Consider the following 24,446-nt stretch of genomic DNA (forward strand, 5'->3'; position numbering starts at 1 on the left):
AATCCGAAAACAGCTTCAACTAGCTACCGAAGACCGAGCGCAAAGGGGTACCTCAGTGCCGACAAGTACTTCTGTACTGGGACGGTCCCGATTCCTTTTCGACAGAAAGCATCTGCCGGAGCGCTGCAGCTTGTTGACCAGATGATAGTCTGAGCGGGTCTACGGTTTGACGTTCGATGAAGTACATATGGCCCGTCGCCGTTGTTCTCTCGTCATCAACCTGGAGATAATGCGCAACCAGATGGTTTGCGGGTCTGCTCTTGGGCCCTACCTCGCAATGGCGATGCGAGTCGTCGGAATCGTAATAACAAGCTAGCCAGCGTTTTGCTTCTGGGAGAGAATGTAACGTTGCATTCTTTGCGTCGGCCGAACGCGGCTCAACTGGTAGTTGACCTTGGACTCCAGGAAACAGTTCGCCGACTCGTCTTGCACCAATCGTTAGCCTTTCTGCAAGTAGAGTAGAACAATCGATGCGTCTCTCGAGAGTCCGGAAAAGACTGGTATATCTGCAAGGCGCGTCTGATTTGCAACAAGTAAGATGTTTAGCGAGAAAGCGAGGCTGGAATTTCGTCCATGCCATGTTTCGCGATTACTCCAACCATTTATTGTAAACTTGGGAGATCTCTGATAAGTCTTTCACTGTAGCGTATCCCAATCGAAATTGGCATCAAGATCAAAGAACTCTGGCATGGCCGCAAAGTTGTCAAACACGAATTCGCCCTGGGAGCTTATGGCGATGTCGGATGCTTGAGCTGGAAAAGATGATTGATGTAGAGTTGCAACAATATTGCCCATTGTCTGCCCAATGTGACCGGGCAGGCCGATTGAGCGAAGCCATTGCGATGCTTCCAGCACCAAGACATGGCGACTCACTGCCTCGAAGAATGAAGCATATTCTTTCTCGTAATTGCGAAGGAGTCGGATGAGTGTCAAAGCAGCGAACGTGATCATATAGAAGACGTGATGGGTAAGGTGCTCGGTTCTGTCGTCAGGAGTCCTTATTGCTGCTTGCAAGATGTCTGAACAGTATTGTACCATCTGCACAATCGATGATTCGTCTACGGCCTCTGAAGACTTGCCGAGTGCGCGCTCGAGGATCAAGAGCTGAGCGAACGAACACCCCATCTGCAGAAAGTGATGCCTTTCTTGCTCAAAGAGAAAGTTCCATTCCGACTTCCATGATTGTATCGCCATTTGGGCGTGTTCAAGATCGAGTGGTTCCGTATCTAGCTCTCCGTAGATCGTCCAGTACAAGCATAATTCAGCAGCCATCCGCAACTCAAAATTACTGGTGCTTGGCATGCTGGTGACAAGGCGTGCTTGTCGGATATGCGCAGCATTGATCATCGCCTTCCGTCGCATGGTGATGCAAGCGTGGAGATGAGACAGACACAGATGGTTCCACAGGTAGAGGCAGTCAACTTGTGTCTCTTCTTTGATTACTTGGATTTTGCCCGTTGCCAGATCCTTGACTGATTTCGATATGGAGCCATGTTGGATGGCCATGCCAGTCATTAGCCATACGTCTAGACCGGTCGGGCTTTGTCCGACTGCGGATGACCATAGAGACAGCACGAGGGTGGCTTGGTAGAACGTCAGTGGTCGTTGAGGCTGCAAAACATTGCTAGCGAGCAGACGTTCTGCTTCAGCAGATAATATGGAAGATAGTCCGGCATTGACGTCTGTCAAGGAATGCCTTGCAGCCACCGAACAGGCCGCACACAAGAACAAGGCATCCTTGATATCAGTCGACCTAAGTGTGCTCAGCATAGTTTCCGGAATAGAAAGCCATCGACCGTAGTGTCGCTGGAAAAGGGCAAGTAGACGGTCGGATCCTTCAGCCGACACAATATCCTTCTGTACGATATTTGCTTCGTGAGTAGGATCCCGTGCTTGCCTTGGGTAAGTTGAATTGGTGTCAGCATCACGTATCACTTGCAGCGGTGCTGCAGCATCTTCTGTATCGGTTCCAGGCAAGATGAGGGACTGCTGAAGTGCCGCAGGCTGTTGTGCTTGTGCGAGTATGCTCTCCAGTCTCTGTACTGTGTGCTCGAGAGAGAGAATCCTGGACGCGTCATTGTCAACACTTGATGACTGAGCTCTAGTCAGTTCGTTTGATATACCTTGACTCCATTCCACTACAATCATGGGGGCTCGAAGTACTGGCGACTGCTTCGAACACCTCTAGAGAGTCTCTGGTGAGAGATTCGCGCTGGAGCGAGCAGTCTTTGCCAAGCGTTCGACAGCGCAGACACGTCATGGGTTCTGGGCCAGTCGCGTAACATCTTGTCTTATGGGTTCTGCAGGCATGACACGCTTTTGAAGCTCTTCCATGGTTTGTGCGCACAGGAGGCATTGCTACTTCGAACCGTGATCAGGGCCGTGGACTGCAGGCTAGAATTCACATTTCTGTCGGGCTAAAAAGGCCAGCGTGTTGAGTTCTTGGCAGGGTCCGCAAAATCCTTCTTCCGCTCTTGCGTCAACTCTTTCGGCATGCCGTGTCGTCCTTCTCTACGCCTCACTCGCAAGTCGTCACAGTAAACCTTCTCGCGACACACTTTGCGCATGGCTGAAACAAGCACTTTTCGAACGCGACAGGTGCAGGTGTCTACAACGGAGGAAATGATGGCTCTGCGAACGAATGTACGACTATTTGGACTTATGAAGCCGCCCCGAATTGCTGCTCTATACGCTGTCGTGCTCGCGCGTTGACAACACTGGATCCACACCGTGCTCTACTTCTACTCCGCGGTCGTCATGGTCGAAAATGCGATACAATAACTTCCAAATCAAGATGACACCTGCTGCTGCAATCGCGCAAGCTGCAGCGGTCTTCAATCCCCGTGAGTATCGAGGAGCATCTGGTCGGGAATCAGTCTTTCTGGACTTGCTGTCACCAAAGTGGATGTTTCAAATACCTTTGGTCTCGAACAATTGGTTGCCGGGAAAGTTTGCCAGCTGAATACTCATCACATACGCAGCTAGAGCAACAGGACGTTTCTGATCTGTCATCTTCGCGGTGAGCCAGGCCGCGTTGATCGCTTGGGCACTCCCCATGCCCGTGTGCGTCAAGACTACTCCTCCTATGGTTTTGTCAGCCTGTGCCACATTTGACATACTCGCCAGGCTTACCATAAAGTGTCCAGCGACCTACTGTGGCAGGTGCAAGAGCTAGCCACAACAGTCCTGCAGCCCCCAGTAGGTAACCCAACGCGATGTGGAAACCTCGCTCACGGAGCTTGTCACTGCTGAAAGCCAAGGATACCGACCATAGCAAAGCACAAGCACTACCTATCGAATTGGAACCGTTTGCTTGGAGACCAGTGAAACCAAGGGACTTGATGATTGAAGGCGCATAGGTATTCATGGGCGAGATCATGACCATCGAAAGCAAGCCTGCGACCAGATGGCCGTAGAGGCGCCAATCTGCAAACGTTGCTACCACATGCGAGGGAAGTAGTGGCTTGCCGTGCTGAAAGCCTTTGGTCGGGTCGTCCCGGACGACGCGTGTCACCAATATTGAACCCTCACGAGGTGAAAACAGATTGAAAGACCGCCCAAAGAAAGACTTTGGTTTGACGGCGCTGTGTGGGAGATACAGGTATGCGACCATGCCCAATACGCAGGTGAGAACACCCTCTGTTCAGTGTTCACAAGGTCAGCCGATAAGAAACACGGGTGATTTGGACAGTCACGTACCAATCAGGAAAAGCCATTGCCAGCCCTTGAGACCTTGCGAGCCCCGCAAAGCTAGAAGACCAATCGACAATGGACCACCCAGCATTCCTGCGATGCTGTTGGATGCCCAGAAGATGGCGAATCGTAACCCGAGTTCTTCGTTGCTGTAGTATCTGGAGATGTACAAGACAAAACCAGGTATGTATCCTCCTTCCAGAGCGCCGATGAAGAAGCGAGCCGCCCACAGACCATTAGGGCTCTTGATGAAGATCTGAGACCATGTCGCCACACCCCAGCAGAACATTGTGATTGGTAAGAAGCGCTCCGGTCCAATGTACTTGCTGATCATGTTGAAAGGGAGCTCAGTGACGATGAAGCCCACCGTGAACAGAGTCTGAGCCAAGTTGATGTCTGCGTTGTCAACGCCGATGTCCTTGCGGAAGGTATCCGTCAAAGCATTGCCGATATTTGTTCGATCGAATTGGAGAAAGCAGAAGCAGAGTACGATGAATGGCATGATCAGAAAATCGACCTTGAGCTTCGCTCTTCTGACCTCTTGTGGGGTATATTGCAACTCGGGAGTGTAACCAGGTACGTTGAAAAGCTCTTCGTCTAGTGTCGTCGATTGTTGAGATTGGATATGATCCATCTGTTTCGAATCATCTTGTGACTTCGGCTCGTGGCCGGCGTACTGAGGTGCACTCATATCCCATGCAACAGAGAGTGACTGGTTTGTGGGTTGCGTTATTGGGTCCGATGTCACAGCGTATACAATCCACGAAGATCGAGAAGACCATGGTTCCAGGCTCAGTATTTGTAGATGGTAGTCGCTACACCCGGAAGCAAGTTGTCGCAATCCTTATCATGGTGCCATGAAGTCAAGGTTGACGTGCTATCGCGAATGCCTTATCGCAGATGTCAAGAACCAGTCCTAGAGGCAGGGTCCCTACGTCCGGCCGGCTTCCCGACGCTGTGCCTCAGGCAAGCCGACGGTCATACCCGACACTCCGCCGGCTTGCCGTGCAGCACTATCCGATTCTTGGATTGCGCCATCGATAACGCTGCCACGAATCCCTTATATCTTACAACAATGCTCGATCGCCTTGATAATTACATTCATCGGCCTCAGAATTCCTACACACATCATGGAGCAAAACACCCTCAAAAGACGAGGCGTTGGCTTGACAGGTCTCGACAAAAAGCAATATTTTGGAGGGTACACTCTATTCTGCCCATTGACTAGCGACGTCGCGTACCTCATCGACATTGAGGGGAACGAAGTTCACTCTTGGAAGCTTCCCGGACGCATCGGTCGACATGCAAGAATCCTGCCGAACGGCAACCTTGCAGTCAATACTCTTCGCCCTTCAAGCAAGACTACCAGCGATGGAGGACCGTTCCCCTTTCCTTTCTTCAACAAATACGGTGGTGGTGTTATGAGTGAGTTGGATCCGCAAGGCACTGTCGTCAGACAGTTCGAAGACGAGTTTGGTCATCATGATCAACATCATTTCGGCGATGGGAGAATGCTTTACACTGGACTCGAGCCACTCTCTCTTGAGGAGTCTGCAAAGGTCTTGGGAGGCGTACCGGGTACAGAGATTGATGGAATAACGTATGCCGATACAATCAACGAAACTGACACGAACGGCAACTTGATCTGGCAATGGAGAGTTTCTGAGAGCTTGCCCAGAGCAGAATATCCTCTCCAGGCTCACTACACCAGAGAGCACTATCCCCTGATCAACTCGGTACTTCCTACCAGAGATGGCAAACATATTCTGGCTTCCATGAGATCTGTCTCTGCTGTGGTCCTCATCGAGAAGTCAACCGGCAACATTGTCTGGAAGCTTGGCTCCGAAGTCCTAGCCCAACAGCACAATGCTACCGAACTGGAGAATGGAAATATCCTCATCTTCGATAATGGCGCATACAGAAGCGGCGAATCAATTACGTACAGCCGAGCCATCGAAGTTAACCCTGCCACCAAAGAAATTGTCTGGGAGTATCGGGACAAGTCGCAAATGCTTTACTTCTTCACGCCATTCATGGGGAGTGCACAACGTCTTGCAAACGGCAATACTATGCTCTGTGAGAGTGCATTTGGTCGACTCTTTGAAGTGACGCCTGATGGTTATGTCTGCTGGGAATACATCAACCCACATTTTGCGCCATATCCTGATGCAGCGACAGCGAAATTGTTTCCGGGAGAGTCAAACGCTCTGTTCCGTGCATATCGCTATTCGAAGAAGGAACTCCCTTGGTTGGAAGTATAGATGAAGGGGGATGCTATTAGCACGAGCTGACACATACAAGGTGAGGGACTTGGTGGAGGCTTAGAATAGACAACACAGCTTTTGACCTTCTACGTAGCGTTTTGATAAACCGAACGCTGATGATAGTCTGATCAAGTCGTCTGCTATCCTTAGTTAATCAGGTCTTCCACTTGTTGTACGTCAACCGCCAATGTAGTTATTCTCAACCTAATCTTCCAAACCAAATCAAAATCAACAATTCCTGCTCTACTGATGCCCATAGAATCTACCCCACTGCCAGTATCATTGACCCTGTAGCAAATCAAGATCGACAGCCTTATCAGCAGTGTCAAACAGATCAGTTCCGTTGCCCCAGTCAATGATGTCAACGAAGTTGAGCAAGTCACCGATGATGCCATCGACTTTCCTCGCTAGTCTCACGACATCGAAACAAGTCTCGCCAAGTATCCCGGTGCAAGTGGGCATAAGCTCTTTCTTCTGCATATCACAGTACAACCCCTCGGCCAGATTGACAAAGTTTGGACCCGAGGATGTCTCGCTTTCACACAACGTGCGAGCACTTTGGCTAGGTCTGCTGGTTTTGACCAGACGGTTGTCCACGATGGAACGTCTGGAAGTGGGAGCTTTCTGATGAAGCTGTTTAACAGGAGGGGGGTAAGATCGCGTTGAATCAGCGGCGTCCCTCTTGTAGTAAATGGTGCCAGGATCGTTGCCATACTGAAAATTCAAGGCGTTGGGAGAGTCACAATATTTGCTCTGGATGTTGTTGCTATCTGTCGTGGCAAACCCGTTTTCGTTGAATTCCGGCCACTTGACATGGAAGGCTGTGACTGGTCGGTCCCCTGTCTGTGTCAGTGAAGACAATATATGTGTGAGGATGTGACATACCGTTGCCATCGATCCAAACGCATTCTAGTTCCTTGTTGTCCTGGTAAACTCCAGAGTAGTACCAGTCTTGACCACAGGTGTGGCCCCAGTTCCCAGCAAATGCGTATTGGGATCCATCAGGCCAGGTCTGCACCATGAACTAGCTGATCGATACACGCCAAAGATGTTCAGAAACGTCAGAAGCTTACAGTAGTCATGTATGCAATACAAATGGCATCATTGTTGGCGGTCAGAAGAGTGTAGACTGGCTGTTGTCTACTTTGGCCGATCTTGATATCCTTGTAAGTACCACTACCAATGTGACCTGGGTCATAGTTGGCCCCAAGAAACTCGGGATTGTTGTTGAATTGACGAATGTCTGGTGCATCCCCGCCAGCATTGGTGAGTCCTTGAGTTCCGTCGAGCCCGACAAAAACGCGGACCTTGCTGGAAGTACCATCGTTGGATGGAATGTTGCTCTGGAGGAAGCTAATGGTACCAAGAATACCGGTAAAAACACCGAATGTAGTGGCCATACTGTAGAGAGATTGCAAATGTTGTCGATGAGTAAGATAGTGAGAGCTGAAATTTCAATTCTCGACTTGATGGGCAGTACATGCTTCCTTATAATCCTTACATGCTACTCCAGCCGTCACCTTTGTTTCATTGAAGAATTCTGATTACGAGGAACACTATCAAAGTGGGCGGAGCACTTCACACCGCGTAGTCGGAATACCGCATGATGCTCCTCGGGGCATCGAGACTAGAGACTTGACAATGTACATGGGCGACGAAGCCAAGGAATCCTTCGAGGAATGAGGGAAATATCTGACATAGTGAATCAAGATGATGTCTGAAGCTTAAAGACTAGAGTGGTAAAAAGTACAGCAAATTAGCAAGCTTGAGATTCAGATTATATGAACAGGTGACGAGATGCAGAGGTTGGAGATCACCCGATGTAACGACCTAAGCCAGGTCGTATGTATGGAAGTGGAAGGTCAAGGATGACATGCAGATGAAAGGCTCCTCGGAGATTGAGTGAATCTGGGCGGAGCGGAGCGGGACATGATTGTCCGCCTGCGATGATCACATTCTTGGCAGATGCATCAGCAACCCCGCTCCGGGAATACATCCTTCCCATCACTCTGTGGGCCCAACAGTCTCCGCGGTTCCTGATCTTGACTTCTTCACCATGGCGATCAAAAGTCTTGAATCGGACCTTGGTGAGAAATCCTGCCAAGCCCACCAAAGTCCGATTCAAGACTTTTGATCGCCATGGTGTCTTCTAAAGTATTGGCAAATCTGAATGCGGGAATACCGGCAATAAATGCCCCTCACCCTTGAGCAACAGCTAAACACTGGACAGATCATTACCTCATACTCCAGCTCCTTTCATCAACTGAAGCCGGCTATCGAGCGCCAATATCTGATCATGAAGGCCAGACGCTGGGCATTTGTCGATCGATTGTGTCAACTCCATCTTGCCACTGCTAAGTATAATAAGTCGCTGATGCGACCACTTCTGCCACAACGATGCCAACGAACAGACCGCTCCAAACGCCATCACATCGCTCTCTCATACTTTCCAAATTCAATCGCTATACCTAAGATGTTCATGTCTTCATCTCGCAGTCTTCGTACCAGAGCAGGTGTTCTCGCGCTCTTGCTCCAATCAACACAAACATCAGCACAATCCGGCTTACTGTCCTGCGCCAATGTTGATTGTCCTATCCTCGACAACACCGCCATCTCGAATTGCTCAGTGGCAGGTGCGAGTTACTCCGTCATTGGCCTCACCTCAATCCAATCTCTATCTGGCTCGAACCTCGAATGGACAATCGCAGTCAATCAGTCCAAGACCGGTAATAATTCGCTCATCAACCGCGCCTTCTACCTAGGTGTCGAATCAAGCAATTTTTTCGAATCGCAAGGTCAATCAGCATGTTCTTTCTTCTTCACAACACTCGACGATGGACCTCTGTTCTACGACTCCATGACTCCTGTGTCCACAGATTGTACCAGTCGCGATGGAACGGGATTCAGTAGTCAATGCATCTCAGACCTCAAGTCCCAAGCCAACAACTTAGCCACCTCGGATACCTCCATCTGCAACTCCATCGCACAGACCTTGCAAGACGATCCGCCATCCTCTTGCTCTTTGGCCTCTGGTACGAAAGTTGTAGCTGTGCCACTTACAGGTTCTTTAGGACCGGAACCGATCTCCGCAGCTGAAAACGAAACATCGAATTGTTGGCCAACACTGCCGAAGACTAATCAATTGCTTCCAGTGTGGACGGCTAGTATCTATACTTCCATTGATAATGATACCACCATAAGGAGCGGTGCGGGAACCACACCAGTCATGACAATTTTCTTCGCTGAGGGAAACAATGAGAAGTCGAGCGCTGAATTGGTTTGTTTGCGGCCCGTGGATTTGAACGAGAAGAGTGTTGAAACAATGGATGATGGTACTAGTGAGGCTCAAGGCATGCATGTCGTATCTTATTGGCTTGTTGTGCTAGGCTTGACGTTTTCAGCCACCCTCGTCTTACTCTGAGGCAAGCAACCTCTCTACATGCACCTCTACATGAACGCAATGATGAAACATACTGTTGTCGACTTCAACGCCTCATTTTCAGCTCTTGCGCAAGTCCGATCAAAGCCTCCGACGTGACCAGATCCGTGATTTTCACCTGGATGTGTGCAGAACTGTTTTTTTTCCTGAACACTACAATCTTTCAGGCCAGACTTTGAACCCGTAGTTTCTTGTTTGATTGAGAGTGCATGTCAGATCTCTATCCAAGAAAGAGCGGCCAAGGCCAGCAGAGACGAACGCGCTCTCGGCCATGGCCAAGACTTGTGGCCAGGCGAACGCACCTGACTTTGAACGCGTCAACTATCTCTCTGTTCGCGCACGCCCACTGCTTCAGAAGACGCCTCACAGAATGGTGCGGTCGACTTGTGAGCCTGCACGCATGCCATCTCGGCTCAACATCGTTATTTCCCCTGATCAATGGGATGAGCGTGCTCGAGCGTCGCGTCTCGCGAACCAAGGCAGCAGCCTGGTGATACAGTGCACGGACAACGCTACATGATCCTTTGAGTGACAGCGCCGTGCATAGAATGCTCAATCCCCTCGTCGACCCGCTCACGTCTCCGACGAGGCGTTCACACGCACTTTGGACCACGAGCCACAATGTCGTGCAAGCATGATAGGCAGATGCTTCAGCCTTCTTGCGTTGCCCAACAAATTGGTTATCGCCGACCCAACAGGTTGGAGAGAGCAAAAGCGGCTGGCCTCATTGACGTCTCGTTATTTGAGGATGCAGATTATCCAGCACCACTGGTGCTTCCGAATGATGAAATCGATTTTGATCCTGATTATCCGCCTCAAAGCCTTTCAGACTAGCAGAAGCATATCACGCCCAAGTCTTTGCCGTTCAAAAGGACGAAGATCTATCTTGTGGCTCCACCTGGATGGACTGAAAAGGCCTCGTTCTTATATCGCAATGAATGGCCTCATAGGCATCTCCTACCGCCAAGTTCCGAAAGCATCGTGGAATATCTCGCCGCATTCTACCATGGATTTAAGGTGCTACAGCTTCCAAAAGAGACACTTACCTTCGACGAATGGATCGAAGAGGGTGTAGCTAAGCAGAGCCAGTCTTTTGTAGCTCTAAACACAGGAACAGAAAGCATACGAATTAGGAAAAGGCTAATGCCTAACAAAGGCCGTAGTTTCTAGCTTAACCTTAATGATCTTTTAGATGCAGCCATTACTGTTCTTCCTAATGATGCACTTACGCTAATTCTTCATATAGATCTTAACCTATATAAGGATGATGACGACGACTTTGTCTATAGCCGGGCGTATAGTAAAAGCTACGTATGTGTCGTGTCTTCGTTTCGTTATAGCCCTAGAAGCGATAAAGACAACGAATTAGACTATAAACACTTCTGGCTAGCGAATCATTATGCTACTTATGTTAAGGATTAGGTCGACAAGTACATTAAGAAGCCTACTACGAAGTGTAGAAAAAAGGGCATAATAGAAGCTAGACCATTAACTACAAAACTATCAATACCGCTCTATATAGCTATAGATGCATATAAGCTCCTAAGTCGCCGGTCTACTTAGTTAAACTAGGTTTGTCGTATAGCTAGTTATAAGATCGGCCATTGCTTAGGATTAGATTACTATATGTACTATACTTACATTATGCACGGTAGCGTAATAGTAGTAGAAGACTTAAGATAGCCTCCTTATCTCTACCTAATCGATAACGCTAAGCTAAACACTCTTATAGCTATAAGAGGTAATGTAAGCGTAGGAAGTACTATATATCGAGAGGAAGCCTTACTTATATTTATAAAGTAGTATTAATAAGGTAGTAGATTTGCGGCATTTAAGGCTTAGCTTAAGGTAAGATAGATATAAAGAGCGAACAAATCTCTTGCTTCTACTAATAGAAGTCTAAATAAGAACACTAGTGCTAATGTAGACGGCTCTCGGTCGAAAGCTAAAAAGCGTATTATAACCTTAAGTAAGGAATTAAGAAGGAGTAAGCGCCTTACGTCTCGCTCTTACTAGTTAGGTAGTATCTAACATTTAGTTATGTCAATTTTTAATATCTTAATACCTACGCGTAGCAAGGCGATACTAACGTTTAACTTCTTAGTAAAGGTAATGTACTCGAGTAAAGGTTTAAGTTAAGTGGTAGTATATTTCCTACTTATTAATTAATAATAAGTAGGGTTAATAATAAAGCTTAGTATAGAAAGAACCTTAGTAAGTAGAAGGAGCTCTCTATACGGCAAGCTCCTTTAAAAGCATTTTTCTACGCCTACATTATTTATCTTATTATAGTAAGTAGACCGATAGACTATATTAATAACTCCTAAAACTAGTAATTAAATAAACGAAAGATATTACGCCTAAATCTAGTATCGACGTAGCATTCAATCTCACGAAAGCGAGCTATAATTGCCTACTAACTATGCCGAGCAAAGAAAGCTAAGTACGACAACTAACGCCTAACTTGCTCTAGGTACTAGGCCTAGGAGTCTAAATGTGTCTACGAAGATACTACTACTAATGTATTATAAGTGTACCGATCGGATGGCTCTTAGACGGTTACTAAGTATCTATTAGCTTTAACCGTAGCACCTTAGCCATTATTAATCGGCTTAACTACCTAATTAATCTTGCTAAGTCTAACTAGAGCTTATAATTACTACTTGTCGAGGGACTAAGCACTAGACCTTAGCAAAGTATAGATAAAGATGTTATTAACGAGGTAGCCTATTATAACATACATAACTAGTAGCTCGAGATTAATATATAAGGTGCAATATATGTCTATCTATCTACTTATTCGACGACATCTACCTCTAAGTTAGATACTAGACTATCCTTTACTTCTTACGAAGCTATCCTAAAGTAGACTATGTTTAGAGAGGGCTAGCATCTTAAGACTATTAAGGCTTTATTTATAGATCTAATGCTTACAAACGACGTTACTAATAATTAATCTATAACTAGTGGAGAATCGCGGCTACTCTTTATAGGACCGTAAAAGATAGTCGACTATAAATCTAATCTTCTAGAGAACGATATTATGTTACTAGTAGAATACTTCCTCGTATAAGTCTATACGAAGAACCCTATCTTAGAGCCAACTAGCTTAAGGAAGATGATAGCTAACATTATATAGTCTAGCCTCTAGTAGGATAGGCTAATATGTCTTATAGTGCGCAAGACCTTCTTATCCTTTACCTATATTATTGCTAACATTAGATAAAGCTTTTAATATGCGCTCTCGCTATCGTTTCTTCGCTATTTACCCGACTATCGACTATTACTAGGTCTAAAGTATTAGGTAGGAGCCTAGAAGATACGTCGAAGTATAGGCTTATAGAGTCCTACTATAACGCTACTTAGAAGCGCATTAGTCTTCTTAGAAATGGCTTACTAGCGACCGAGTGTTACTTTTAGCTTAGTATGTATATAATGTACTCTCTTCGGCCTTTCTAAGCATCTATCTCCTTTAATAGAGCCTATATAACGTTTCCTATCTTAACCTAGCGTACTTTTAAGTCTAATAAAGCATCATTAGTCGACGCTTATGCTTGCTAGGAATACTAGTCTTACTTAAAATCAGAATAGTAAGGCAATTCGCGTATTACATTAGCTTAATTACTTACATATATTAGTAAGATCTTAGTCTAACTTTAGGTCCCTTCTTCTAGGCTTACTACACAAAATTATACGCAATCATTCCCTTTACTACCTAATAATAACGACGATGATTATTCTTCTATAGTAGCGTCGCTAACTTTAATGTATTACACTAGCCCTACATCGTTTATAGAACGGTTGCTATAGATAGAAGCTTCTTAGTACTACTATCTCGCTAACATTGCTATACGTCGCATTTTGTAATGAGTAATAGATACCTTCTATATAGAGACGGTTAGTTTATAACTTGGTAACATCCTAAACATGTTTAAAGTAGTAGAAGAGCTATCTTAGTAGATCGAGTAATGGTAAAAAAATTCACCTATCTATAGTTGCCCTTACTAACTATACGCTAGGTACTAGAACCTCCCCGCTCCTATTAAGTTCGATTATAACACTCCTACCGAATGCGAGCTAGCATATTATCTTTAAGCTCGAGCTTACAAACTCTAAGAGTAGACTTACTAGCCTTTCCTCTTTTATCTCCTTAATTATAATCTCGACGTAGCGACAAAAGATAGGTTTAAGCGACTAGCGCATTAGTATTCTACTATGTGCACTAAGTTAATACGTTATTAGGATATTCGACACTAACATTATAGTACATAGTTAATAGTAAGATAAAGCTTTAATGTAGCTCTACTTCTTATTACTACGTAAAGATCTAGTCGGAGTAGTCTAACCTATAAATAGTACAAGGAAGCTATAAATTTGTTAATGTCGACTATACAATACTAGGAAGTAGAAGCTACTAATCTTAAAGCTTCTCGAGTGATCCTTAAGAGTGTTATATTGTAAACATAAATCGAAGTAAACGACCCTAAACATCTAATTACTAAACCCTAAAAACCAAAAACGACTTACCCCCTAATACCTAGGGCGTAAGTCGTTTAAACTTACCTTATACTAAGGGACAAATAATTACATGTTACTAAATGTTGTTCGCCTCGTCTAGGTCGCGCTCTATAGCTTCGAAGAGCGACTAAAGGCACGTTAACATAGTAGGTTATAAGCGTATAGATGTGTTCTAGCATGCCTAGAAATGTCTTTAATTTTTTACTATACGGACGCTTTAATACTATAGGTTAAAGCAGGTAGCAACGCAACGGGGACTTACTTAACTATAATCGTAATGTCTTGCTTCTAAGTCATTAGACTCAAACTTTAATTAATCACATCCTTACAACTAAATTACACTAGCAGAGTTAAGCATAGAGTAGACTATAGATGGATTAGACTAGATTAACCCTCTAATCTAATCTAGTCTAGTCGGCCTTAGCATCTAGTCTAATCTAGTGGATCTAATCTATCGAGTCTAGTAGATTAGTATAGACTATAGACTACTGTTCGAGCCTTAGTTATAATAGTTAATTATTCTTTTTACACTCTCTTAGAAATGGTCTAATTCGTTCAAAAACGCGATAAAACATAGATTTAGTAAATAGTTCAACATTTGCTTTATTTGTTTAGTACATCTACGCCTCTAGCGCTTTCTCTAGTGCCTATGCTATTAACTTAAATATTGCTTCGAGATTAGTTATAATACTATGTCTTATCTAACTCTTAATGCATTATACTTCCTCTATTACCTCGCTAGTAAGCTTTCCCCTCTAGGGTGTTACTATGTTTCTATAGCTTAAAAATACCCGCTCTAGCTCATTAGATATAGCTAGTATTATAAAAAGATCGCGGGCTATACGAGAGAGCCTAGGATAGGAGTGTTTAATGCGTAGTTTCGACTAGAATTTAAGAGGATAGTAGACGTTAGGGACATACCCTTTAATATACTATCTAGCATATTTATTAGTCTTAGGGCTACTAATGTTAGTGTCCTCCTTATCTAAGGTAAGTATAGCGTCTATCTATACTATTATATTAGGCGTACGATCGTCCTCGAGAGGGGTAGTCTCTATAATAAGTTAAGAGTAGGAGGATAGCTAGAAGTTACGTACTAACTTCTCTAACATTATAAGCTAATCCTATCGCCCTCTCTACTTTAATCTTAACTATCTCTAGGTATAAGCTAGATAAAGCATAACTGCTACGACGTATATAGGCGACTAATTAGTTATCTAATAGTATTCGTTTAATTTTTCTAAGCTAAGTTAACCCTAGTAGCTAATATACGATATTCTAGAGTCTACTTAGTAGGCATAGCGAGTGCTAGTATTAACAATAGAAGAGGGGTAATAGGTAGTAGCATTAGCGAGGATACTAAAGCAATATTAGCTTATCGTCCTTAAGTAGTCTTAACGGCCTTACGTAGGGGTTAGGAAATAGGAAGGTCGTCGTCGAGGTTAATGTTTTAGGTCTATAATTACGATATTATAGTACTCTAAGAGGTAGGGACTTAACTAGTTAGTAAAGAGATAGTAGAGTAGTTCTATATAGGCTTAATAATAGTGTACTAATTTTTAAGCTTCTTAAAGTGCGAGAATAAGCGCTCTATTACTAGTATTACCTACTAGACTACCCTATAGCTAGTACTAGTGCCTCGACCCTTAAGGCGCTAGGTAAATTACTATACTAGCTCGAGGATCTCGTAATATTAAGTTAGTAATGCCTAGTCATCTTAGGTAATGCAGTCGTTTAGTATTACTAGTTTCTTACGCATCTTCTTAGGGCATAGCTTAGTCCTAAAATTAGTCTTAATATTAATATAATCCTACTAATCCTTTATAGTTTTTTAATAGAAATCATCGATAGTAGGGCGTACTAAGATAAAGACTTAGAGCGCATAAAACACTAAGTTCTAGTAAGTGTCGTTAAACGTATAGAGCTTAGTAACCTTAGTAAGTAGTAAGTAAGCCTTCTAAGCCTTCTTAAATTCCTTATTTCGCTAAGGCGAGGCGTAGATGTAGACAATAGTGTTTCTAACCTTACTAATAGGTCCTCGACATTGCTAGCACTTAAGCTCTTACTCTATTACTTCTACGCTAGCTAGCTCTATAAGGAAGGCATCCTTATTAACACCCTAGAGTAATGCGCGCATAATAAGGTTAAAGATGTGTCTAGCGTAGCGTAGTCGTCTTTAAATAGCATTAAAGTAGAACTTATTAGTAAGAGCAAAGATATAGGTGTTATTATTTGATACGTTATTAGTAATAAAGAACCTAATCTTCTTATTAAGTAAGAAGTAACTAATAATCTTAGTAATAGTATTAGTAATATTAGTACTAGTATACTTACCTTTCTACTATAGAAGGGCTAGAAGGAAGGTCTTAAGGTTACTATATTTATCTATAAGTGAACATTAATACTATAGAGTGCCTTAAGATTACGAGATATCTAAAGGTCGAAGGAAAAGTAGATAGTAGAGGACGCTAAGTATAGTATTTTAGTTACTACTCTAAGGTAATTATTATAGACTTAAGAAATCTACTAGCGCATAGTCCTATACTATAAGAGACATCCCCTTAAGTCTACTACTAGATTAAGCATTATTAGATAGTTCTATATATATAGGGACTTAAGAAGATAGAAGGCGAGGTTCTTATAAATAATTAGCGTAGTAACTACTCCCTTCTACGTAGCTTCGTTAAAGACCGTCCTATATCGCTCTATATCTTAACTATATAAAGATAAGGTAGGTTAACTTAAGACCTAGTCTATAATACTTCGAGGGCGCTTCCTTAGGCTATCCTTGCTAATATCGTAAACTACTAAGAGGTAGTTAGTAGCGCTATCCATGCTATTAGTAATGTTATAGATATAGGTGCGATAAGCACGAGACTTATAGTAGTTAGTATAGACCTAGAAGAATTTTATAGGAAATGTAGCTTTTTTCTAAACACGCTAACCGTACTTCTAGATAGGGCTCTTACTCGTACCCTTACCGTTAGGTACGCCCTCGTACTATAAGAGGGAGGACTAGTCGACGTATTTATAGTACTTAGTATTAGTACCTTCTACTTTGCGCGCCTTAGGGGTAGTACTTCTAAAGTCGTCGGATCATTAGAGGTAGGTAGGTACGTTAATTACGGAGGTATTTAGTATAGAAGATAGTACGTTAGATACGGTGTTATTTATAATAATTAGGGGTAGTAATATAAAAAGTTAGGAGACGCGCCTAGCTCTATACTCGCAAGTATTTTTGTTAACGTTAGAGTTAACTAATTAGAGGCCTTATAGGCCGCTAGAAATCTCCGTAGGCTAATTAGAAGGCAGCTTAGCATAGGGCTAAGAATCTACTAGAGTACTAGATTAGGGGCTAACCTAATCTAATCTAGTCTAATGCCTATACTAATCTAATCTAGTCTAATCTAGTACTAGATTATCTAGTAGATTAGATTATTAATCCATCTATAGTTAACTCTAGTTAAGTATAATTAAGAGATAGTATTAAACTAGCATACTATAAGCTACACATCTTAAGATGGCCCTATAATTAGTAGCTTTATAACCTTGCCCTCCTTAACCTCGAGGAAAGCTTATTTAGCGTCCTTAAATAGGACTGTCTTCATAATTAATCTCTTAACATTAATAGCACTAGTCGCTACTATTCCTAGAGCAGTCTTATAGTCCTTTAGTCTGTACCTAAACGAACCTTAAATTATAAGCTCCTTTATATAAGCATCTACCATTAAAAAAGGAATATCGGCATAAGGCATTCCCCCCTAGACATAAGAGCCTCCTATACGTAAGACGTTTATGGCGGTCTAGATAGATAAAGCAGCACTACTAGCATCGATAGCAACATCTACGCCATTACTAAGGTCATTTTCTTGCATCAATTTCTGTGCGCTCTCTATAGCTATACCTCTAGAGTACTTAAACGTTATAGAAGCCGTAAAGCTTCGCGCGAAATCTAACCTGCTCTTCTAGATGTCTATAGTAATGACCTTCCTTACACTATAAGCCCGAGCTATAGTATAGCAAAGAAGACTAATCGGACTAGCTCTAAAGACTATAACACTATCTCTATGTTAGATCTTTGCCTATCTATAAATGTAGATAGCAATAGATAGAGGCTCGAGCATTGCGCCTTCCTAAAGGCTAACGTTGTTAGGAAGCTTGTAGTAGAAATCTTCTAGGAGGATGTAGAACTAAGCGAGAGTGCCATCGTAAGGGGGTATAGCAGCGAATGCCATTTTCTTGTAGAGATTGTATGTTCCGTTCTTGCAAGCCGAGCAGCGTCTACATGGTATGCCTGGCTCCATGGCTACTCGATCGCCTATCTTTAGATTAGTGACTTCTGTTCCGACTTTGACGACAGTGCCAGAAGATTCGTGAACTAGTACCATTGGCTCGCGGACGATAAAGGGCCCAATCTGGCCTCGAGTCCAGTAGTGAATTTCTGAGCCGCAGATTCCTGTGTAGTTGACTTCCAGCAGCACATCATGTTCATGTTGGATCAAAGGCTTGGGTCGATTCTCGTAGACGAGCTCGTCGACTCTTTTGAGGACAAAAGAAGGATTCTGTATTGATATTAGATCCATAATGCGTACACCGATAGACGAAGGAAGATTGCATACACGCACCTTTGTCCCGTCGGACTGTATGTGGGCCATGATACACTTAATAGTTGACGTGGACAGGAGGCAGAAAAGAAAGCTCACTCACTGGAGCAAAGACAAGTAGGCAAGACAAGAGTATCGAGCATTCATTGATATCTTCTCAAACAATGGCTTAAGCACCCGAAGGCGGCCTCGGCTTCCAAGTCTCCACACAATCTGTAAGAAAGACTATCGAGCCATTGTTTCTTATCATTTCGAGTCAAGGCAAGAGGCTATTCCTTACTCTAGGTCGGCAGTTGCATATGATTTTGATGGTCGTGATCAAGTGAACGTTGAGGTGGAATGGTGTAGTGCATACGGCGATACGGTGTTTTGACCGGACTGCCCCGACCAATCAGACGATGCGTGCTTGATGATTCAAGATCAGCCACGGGACCGTGCTTATTCAGGGCAAGCGCTTAAGCATCAGCTTGCAAGTACCAATCTTTGCCCGGACTACCGCGACCAATAAGCATTGACTACCAAGAGCGTTGCGGCGGAAAGCTTTCGGCGCGACTTCCTTTTCCGACATGCATCTGCGAAATCTGGTGCCCCGCAACCTCCCCCATGTACCACCCCACATAAACCCCAGAACCTAGAGATAGAAGCGACATATATAGCCACCTTGTACTCCCAGGCTTGCAGATATCAACCTCGAAGCAATTCGAGCTTTTCCAACGTCGTTCATCAACCTGTCACCTTGCTCTTCCTCTTCCACGCCGACATTCGCCATGGACAAGATCCACAAGTCGAACCTGGTCCATCGTTATGAGAAGCGCAGCTTGCTCATCGCGTGAGTCTTCTGAACCAGATCTCTGCGTGTTTCAAAGCTAACCTTTTGCGACAGAATTAATTGCGTCGCAGGTCTCTCCATCCTCTTCTTTGGTTATGATCAAGGCATGATGGGCGGTGTCAACACTGCCTACGACTCCTACACTCGCATGGGCTTCGGCCATCAAGGCCCCGACGGCGAGCCCGTTGTCACCAACTCTCTTCTCCAGGGTGGTATCGTCTCTGTCTACTATCTTGGAACCCTTGTCGGCTGCTTGGTCGGCGGGTCCCTCGGTGACAGGTACGGTCGCATCAAGAGCATTTTTCTCGGTGCCTTGATTGCCATCGTTGGCGCTTGCCTGCAGACTTCCGCCATGAACCACTCCTGGATGATCTGCGCACGACTGGTCAATGGTTGGGGTACCGGTATCCTCAATGCAATTGTGCCTGTCTGGGCGACGGAAATCGCTGAGCACAAATCTCGTGGTCAATTCGTCGCCATTGAATTCACTCTCAACAGTATGTAAACTTCTCACAACGTGCATTGACCATGTCTCTGACCGAAAACCTGCAGTCTTCGGTGTTGTCATTGCTTACTGGCTCGAATATGGATGTTCCTTCTACGGTGACGGCACCTCGTCCTTCATATGGCGTTTCCCGATCGCCTTCCAGATTCCCATGCTCATCGTTCTCGCGATCGTTGTTCTCATCTCTCCCGAATCACCGCGCTGGCTCGCCAAAATGGGTAGAGAAGACGAAGGTCGCTATATCCTTACCCGCCTGCGTGGCGATACCTACGAAGCAGAAGTCGAGTTCCAAGAATTGTCGCATCCTGCGAGCTTGAACGTGCCAACTTCCGCAAGCAGACTTACTTCCATATGCTCTTCGGCGCTGGATCTGGCAAGCTACACACTGGCAGACGTGTTCAACTGGTCATCTGGCTGCAGATTATGCAAGAATGGATCGGCATTGCTGGAGTAACCATCTACGCACCCACCATATTCGGTATTGCTGGTATGGGTCCTGAGAAACGTCAATGGATCTCTGGTCTCAACAACATCTTTTACATGTTTTCGACTCTGATTTGCGTTTTCACTCTCGACAAGATCGGACGTCGCTGGACTTGTTACTGGGGTTCAGTGGGTCAAGGTATCGCAATGGCTTTGGCTGGTGGCTTTTCTTACCTCGGTCAAGAGGCGACACGAAATGGAGATGCGTCCAAGGCTACCTCGTACGGAAATGCTGCCGTGGCCATGATCTATGTCTTTACCTTTGTGTTCGGGGCGACATGGCTGACCGTACCTTGGCTCTACCCAGCAGAGATCTTCCCCCTCGAAGTCCGCGCCAAAGGAAACGCGTGGGGTGTCGTCGGCTGGTCGATTGGCAACGGTTGGCTTACCCTTCTCTGTCCAGTCATGTTTGCTCAACTGGGGGAGAAGACACTGTACATCTTTGCTGCTTGCAACGCCATCACTATACCAATGGTGTGGGCGTTATTCCCCGAGACGAACGGTCGTACGCTTGAAGAGATCGATCTGTTGTTTGCCTCGGACAGCATCTGGAACTGGGAAGCTGAGAAGAATTTCGCCCGTCTCAAGGAAGAGAGCGGGTATGGTCAGGATCATACCGTACAGCGCAAGGGAAGTTTGGTCCGTGAGATGAGCGCGCATGTGGAGGAGAAGGCATGAAAATGTGCAGACTGAGGTTTCCTATTTTACAAATGTCTTCATGAACGTAGGACTTTCTTGCAACGGGTAGGACATCACACCATCTAAACCGCTTGTTCCACTATCTGAGAATGACGATTTAATCAACCCCCCTGTTCCCCTTTTCTCTAACAGTAATACCCACAACTCAATCACCCATCTGCGCAACAGTGTTGTCATAGCTCAGAAGTTTGCATGTGCAAGAATCCTTGAGCCAAAAAGAGAGTGCTATTGCAGTGTTACGGAAATGAGCTTGTGCACTGCGTCGAACAACCCGATGTACTTTGGGGGTGGTTGAGTATCTGCTGTGCTGAGATCTGGAGGTCACGAATATCTGCGAGATGGCGTTCAGGAGTAGTGTGAGGTGAATGACAGATACTGGAACCCTTTTCACTCGAGAGCTGCTGGGTACGATGAACAAGACTGCATCATGCATAAAACACGAGATCTGGGGAAAGACACGAGACCACGTTGGAACAGCGCTCTAGTCTTTATAATGCGTGGATTACCATTCATGAGAACTGAGATTAGAGTTAATTAGTCGGCAGAGCGTGTGGTCGCTTGTGACGAGACAGCTTCAGTCACCGACTTCTGCGTAGCGATATCTCTCGCGAACGTCATCATTTGATCGGGAGGCTTGCGGGCTTCTATGCTAGCGAAGAATCCCTTGTTCTCTAGTATACTGTCCAAAATGTGAGTCGGTATTTGCAGGTTGAGTTAATTGTTCAAGAGCCGGCGTGCCAGCAATACTACTGGCATGGGACCTTGGTTGTACCTCGATGTATCGTGGCACCTTAGGAGAAGTCGTTCCCGCTGACCAAGGATCCTGTACCGAGCGGTACGTGTGCGGTGCTGGGGCAATGTTTGTCGCCCCTCCGACACTGCGGTCACGCTCAGCTGCTGCACGTCTAACAATTGTCGAATCTTCATCATAAAGATTAGTCCAATCACGGACCAAGTTCTCAATGTCGTCACTCGCGGTGTTGTCTGAACTGTTGTCGTCATTCCTATCTTTGGATGGCGGAAAGTTCTTGGTTTCTTTTCGACCTTCCTCAGAGCGAGTACGTCCATGTGATACGTGCCCGGTTCGGTAGTTGTCTGCAATCTTGATTCCTGGCGCGGTTGCCCCATTGCGGTAACGGCGGCGAGATTCGAGTGCCGTTGCGCCTCCTTCCTGTTGCTTCGTAGGATCCAAATCCAGCTTCATTCCCAGGGCGTTGACCTCCACTTCGCGAATGCGTTCTGCTCTGGCTGCCGTGATTTCTACCTCACCTCGTTCAAGCTCGAACCGTTGGTTCAGGGCCGCAATGTCTCTATCGTGGCGATGGCGAGCGTCTGCGGCTGCTGCACCGCGGCGCTGCTGTTCGAGTTCCCAGCGCAGACGAGAGAGCTCGGTAGAACGATCAGGTAAGACAGAATGGTGGCGATGGTGGTGCATTACTGGGGTCGGTTCGTGAGGAAATTGTTCGCCTAGGCGTTGAGCTCGGAGGGCGTGATCGTCTTCTGTGAAAGGAGCGGCGATCATGGGTACTTGTTGATGCATGAAGATTGGCGGTTGCATCATCGGTACTTGCGGAGATTGCGGTGTAGAAAACATAGAGGTAGCCATAGGTAGTCTCGAATCCGTACGATGTGCAATGGTCGTTTCTTGGTTGATAGGGATATTGTTGTGAATATAAATATTGGCAGGGATTCTTGTTTCGTAACCTTGCAGGTATGAGCGGTGAAGGTTGGAGTACTGTGGCTCGTTGAAAGCGGTGTCGTACTGATGTCCATCTCGATAGTGGTAGGCATGAGGTGGCAAGTAGGGGTTATCCCAGTGACGACCTTCCCACGACTCCTGCTTCCAAGATTTTGGCACCCTGCCAACAGCTTCTCTGAAATCTGTTTCGCTAGCTATATCCTCTTGTCGGTATCTTTCAGGTTCTACGTTCAGGTTTGGGGTGGCTTGCTCTCCGCGTTGGTGATGGCGAGACAAGGTGAAGGCATTGTCGGACTTGTGAATCTCGCGTTCCCTCTCCGACTTCACCGCTGCGACTGAAGTCTCTGCGACTTGCGTCACTTTACTCACAGCGGTTTCTGCATCTACTCTCACGCCGGTAGGCCTCTCGCTGTGGTCTCCTCCGGCTCTTGGGCAGGGGTCTCTCACTTCAGGATCCTCTAATTGGTATTCCACTGCATCCATAAAGTGATCATGTACGTGAGTCGCGTCAATCTCGGGGTTGCGGTCATCTGCGGAAACCGGACTTTTGCTTGAAGATTCACTTATCCTCTGACCTTCATCGCCATCGTGTTCTCGCTTCAGTCTACGACTTCGAATCGACTTGACAATACGTTTGTTCAGGCAGAGCACCATTCGATGGCCATGCTTGTTGACGTCGTTCACGATCCCACGTTTTGCTTCGGTGAACGAATCACTTGTACCTAACGATTCCAGCTTTCGCAAATCGTGGAGCGCGTTTCTGATACTAACTTCCAGTGCTCTCAAGTGGTCCAGACAGACGTTATAGTCAGAACATAAAGCCTCTGTGAAGTCCATCCCCAAACCGTTCCCAGAGTCGTTCGCAGTATGCCAGTTATCTTCGCCGACCAGCTGAGAATTGCTTTGTGAAATTTCATCGGACACGGAGGATTCCCATGAAGATGCAGCTCGTATCGTCTCTGAGTGGCGGTCGTAAGCTGACCCTGGTCCCAGACTTCTGTCTTCGTCCTGTATTCGCTTGAGGGTTGCGACCTTGGCGGCAGCTTCGGCGTCTTCTCGTTTCAATCTTCGGATCAGCTGTTCACGTTGCTCTAAAGACGCTACATTTGCATATCTTTTAGTGTCAGCGTATCCATCGAAAATCGGACAAGTTCGGGTTTGTACCTCTGCTTCATGGCTGCAAAAGTGATGACAGTCATCAGAAGTTGCAATGTAGCCTTCGCATTTCCTAGCTCGGCCCGTAGCAGGTTCACTTTCGATTCTGTGAACGGCCACCTAAGTTTTTGGTACGATCTGATACCCGATTGACCAGGTGTTGGAAGTTTCTGCTTGATCTGCTCGAACACAAGGCTGAATTGTGAAACACATCTTTTGGCGGTCTGCTGGGCGCTGTCACTGATCAGAGCTTTGTTCCTGGGCTCTCCAATGGTGATTTCTAGTTGAGTAACCACCTGAATTGCAAGGTCAACATCTGTCGCAATAGCCTGCACGCGAGGTTTGGCGTTGCTTGCCGAATCAATGTAGAGATTGAGTCCTTGGCTGATTTGTATACCTAGACTGATGAGTCCGACGATCGAGGCCGCAAGACTGAGTTCTGCCATGGATTGATTATCATGCTAAAGCTCTTGGAGGTGAGTAGAAGGAGTGACGGGAGACTGCGGCAAGCAGAGACTGATAATGGTGCCTATCTCGCTGCGGGGTCAAGCTGCAAAG

The 24,446-nt window shown here is 45.6% G+C and overlaps 9 protein-coding genes across 9 annotated transcripts; 4 read left to right on the forward strand and 5 right to left on the reverse strand.

Moving 5' to 3' along the window:
* Positions 1-636: 636 nt before the first annotated feature.
* Positions 637-2,356, reverse strand: M438DRAFT_328804 (uncharacterized protein; the record flags this gene model as incomplete). Its single annotated transcript, XM_029903222.1, has 2 exons — positions 637-2,012; positions 2,143-2,356. 2 exons carry the CDS (start codon positions 2,354-2,356, stop codon positions 637-639), a joined length of 1,590 nt encoding a protein of 529 aa, XP_029755338.1.
* Positions 2,357-2,558: 202 nt separating this feature from the next.
* Positions 2,559-4,617, reverse strand: M438DRAFT_328806 (MFS general substrate transporter). Its single transcript, XM_029903223.1, has 4 exons — positions 3,700-4,617; positions 3,133-3,639; positions 2,919-3,083; positions 2,559-2,861 (listed from the first exon to the last, which is right to left on the reverse strand). The coding sequence occupies exons 1-4, from the start codon at positions 4,382-4,384 to the stop codon at positions 2,686-2,688; spliced, it is 1,533 nt and encodes a 510-aa protein (XP_029755339.1). The 5' UTR covers positions 4,385-4,617; the 3' UTR covers positions 2,559-2,685.
* A 206-nt stretch (positions 4,618-4,823) lies between these two features.
* M438DRAFT_400785 (uncharacterized protein) lies at positions 4,824-6,143 on the forward strand (the record flags this gene model as incomplete). The annotated part of the gene is made up of 1 exon (XM_029909484.1): positions 4,824-6,143. One exon carries the CDS (start codon positions 4,824-4,826, stop codon positions 5,952-5,954), a length of 1,131 nt encoding a protein of 376 aa, XP_029755340.1. The 3' UTR covers positions 5,955-6,143.
* A 93-nt stretch (positions 6,144-6,236) lies between these two features.
* On the reverse strand, positions 6,237-7,357 carry M438DRAFT_359937 (uncharacterized protein; the record flags this gene model as incomplete). Its single annotated transcript, XM_029907383.1, has 3 exons — positions 6,237-6,796; positions 6,843-6,969; positions 7,031-7,357. 3 exons carry the CDS (start codon positions 7,355-7,357, stop codon positions 6,237-6,239), a joined length of 1,014 nt encoding a protein of 337 aa, XP_029755341.1.
* Positions 7,358-8,430: 1,073 nt separating this feature from the next.
* On the forward strand, positions 8,431-9,476 carry M438DRAFT_369733 (uncharacterized protein; the record flags this gene model as incomplete). The annotated part of the gene is made up of 1 exon (XM_029908125.1): positions 8,431-9,476. The coding sequence occupies one exon, from the start codon at positions 8,431-8,433 to the stop codon at positions 9,376-9,378; it is 948 nt and encodes a 315-aa protein (XP_029755342.1). The 3' UTR covers positions 9,379-9,476.
* A 339-nt stretch (positions 9,477-9,815) lies between these two features.
* Positions 9,816-10,233, forward strand: M438DRAFT_349980 (uncharacterized protein; the record flags this gene model as incomplete). Its single annotated transcript, XM_029906520.1, has 1 exon — positions 9,816-10,233. Exon 1 carries the CDS (start codon positions 10,018-10,020, stop codon positions 10,228-10,230), a length of 213 nt encoding a protein of 70 aa, XP_029755343.1. The 5' UTR covers positions 9,816-10,017.
* Positions 10,234-17,489: 7,256 nt separating this feature from the next.
* Positions 17,490-18,569, reverse strand: M438DRAFT_378451 (GroES-like protein; the record flags this gene model as incomplete). Its single annotated transcript, XM_029908815.1, has 5 exons — positions 17,490-17,605; positions 17,741-17,879; positions 17,910-17,973; positions 18,106-18,476; positions 18,540-18,569. The coding sequence occupies 5 exons, from the start codon at positions 18,567-18,569 to the stop codon at positions 17,490-17,492; spliced, it is 720 nt and encodes a 239-aa protein (XP_029755344.1).
* Positions 18,570-19,285: 716 nt separating this feature from the next.
* Positions 19,286-21,013, forward strand: M438DRAFT_378452 (sugar transporter STL1; the record flags this gene model as incomplete). The annotated part of the gene is made up of 4 exons (XM_029908816.1): positions 19,286-19,347; positions 19,402-19,844; positions 19,900-20,132; positions 20,165-21,013. The coding sequence occupies 4 exons, from the start codon at positions 19,286-19,288 to the stop codon at positions 21,011-21,013; spliced, it is 1,587 nt and encodes a 528-aa protein (XP_029755345.1).
* A 555-nt stretch (positions 21,014-21,568) lies between these two features.
* On the reverse strand, positions 21,569-24,334 carry M438DRAFT_340073 (uncharacterized protein; the record flags this gene model as incomplete). Its single annotated transcript, XM_029904281.1, has 3 exons — positions 21,569-21,713; positions 21,850-23,847; positions 23,898-24,334. 3 exons carry the CDS (start codon positions 24,332-24,334, stop codon positions 21,569-21,571), a joined length of 2,580 nt encoding a protein of 859 aa, XP_029755346.1.
* Between the last annotated feature and the right edge of the window lie 112 nt (positions 24,335-24,446).

Source organism: Aureobasidium pullulans, assembly GCF_000721785.1.
Source record: "Aureobasidium pullulans EXF-150 unplaced genomic scaffold scaffold_36, whole genome shotgun sequence".
Classification (NCBI taxonomy): domain Eukaryota; kingdom Fungi; phylum Ascomycota; class Dothideomycetes; order Dothideales; family Saccotheciaceae; genus Aureobasidium; species Aureobasidium pullulans.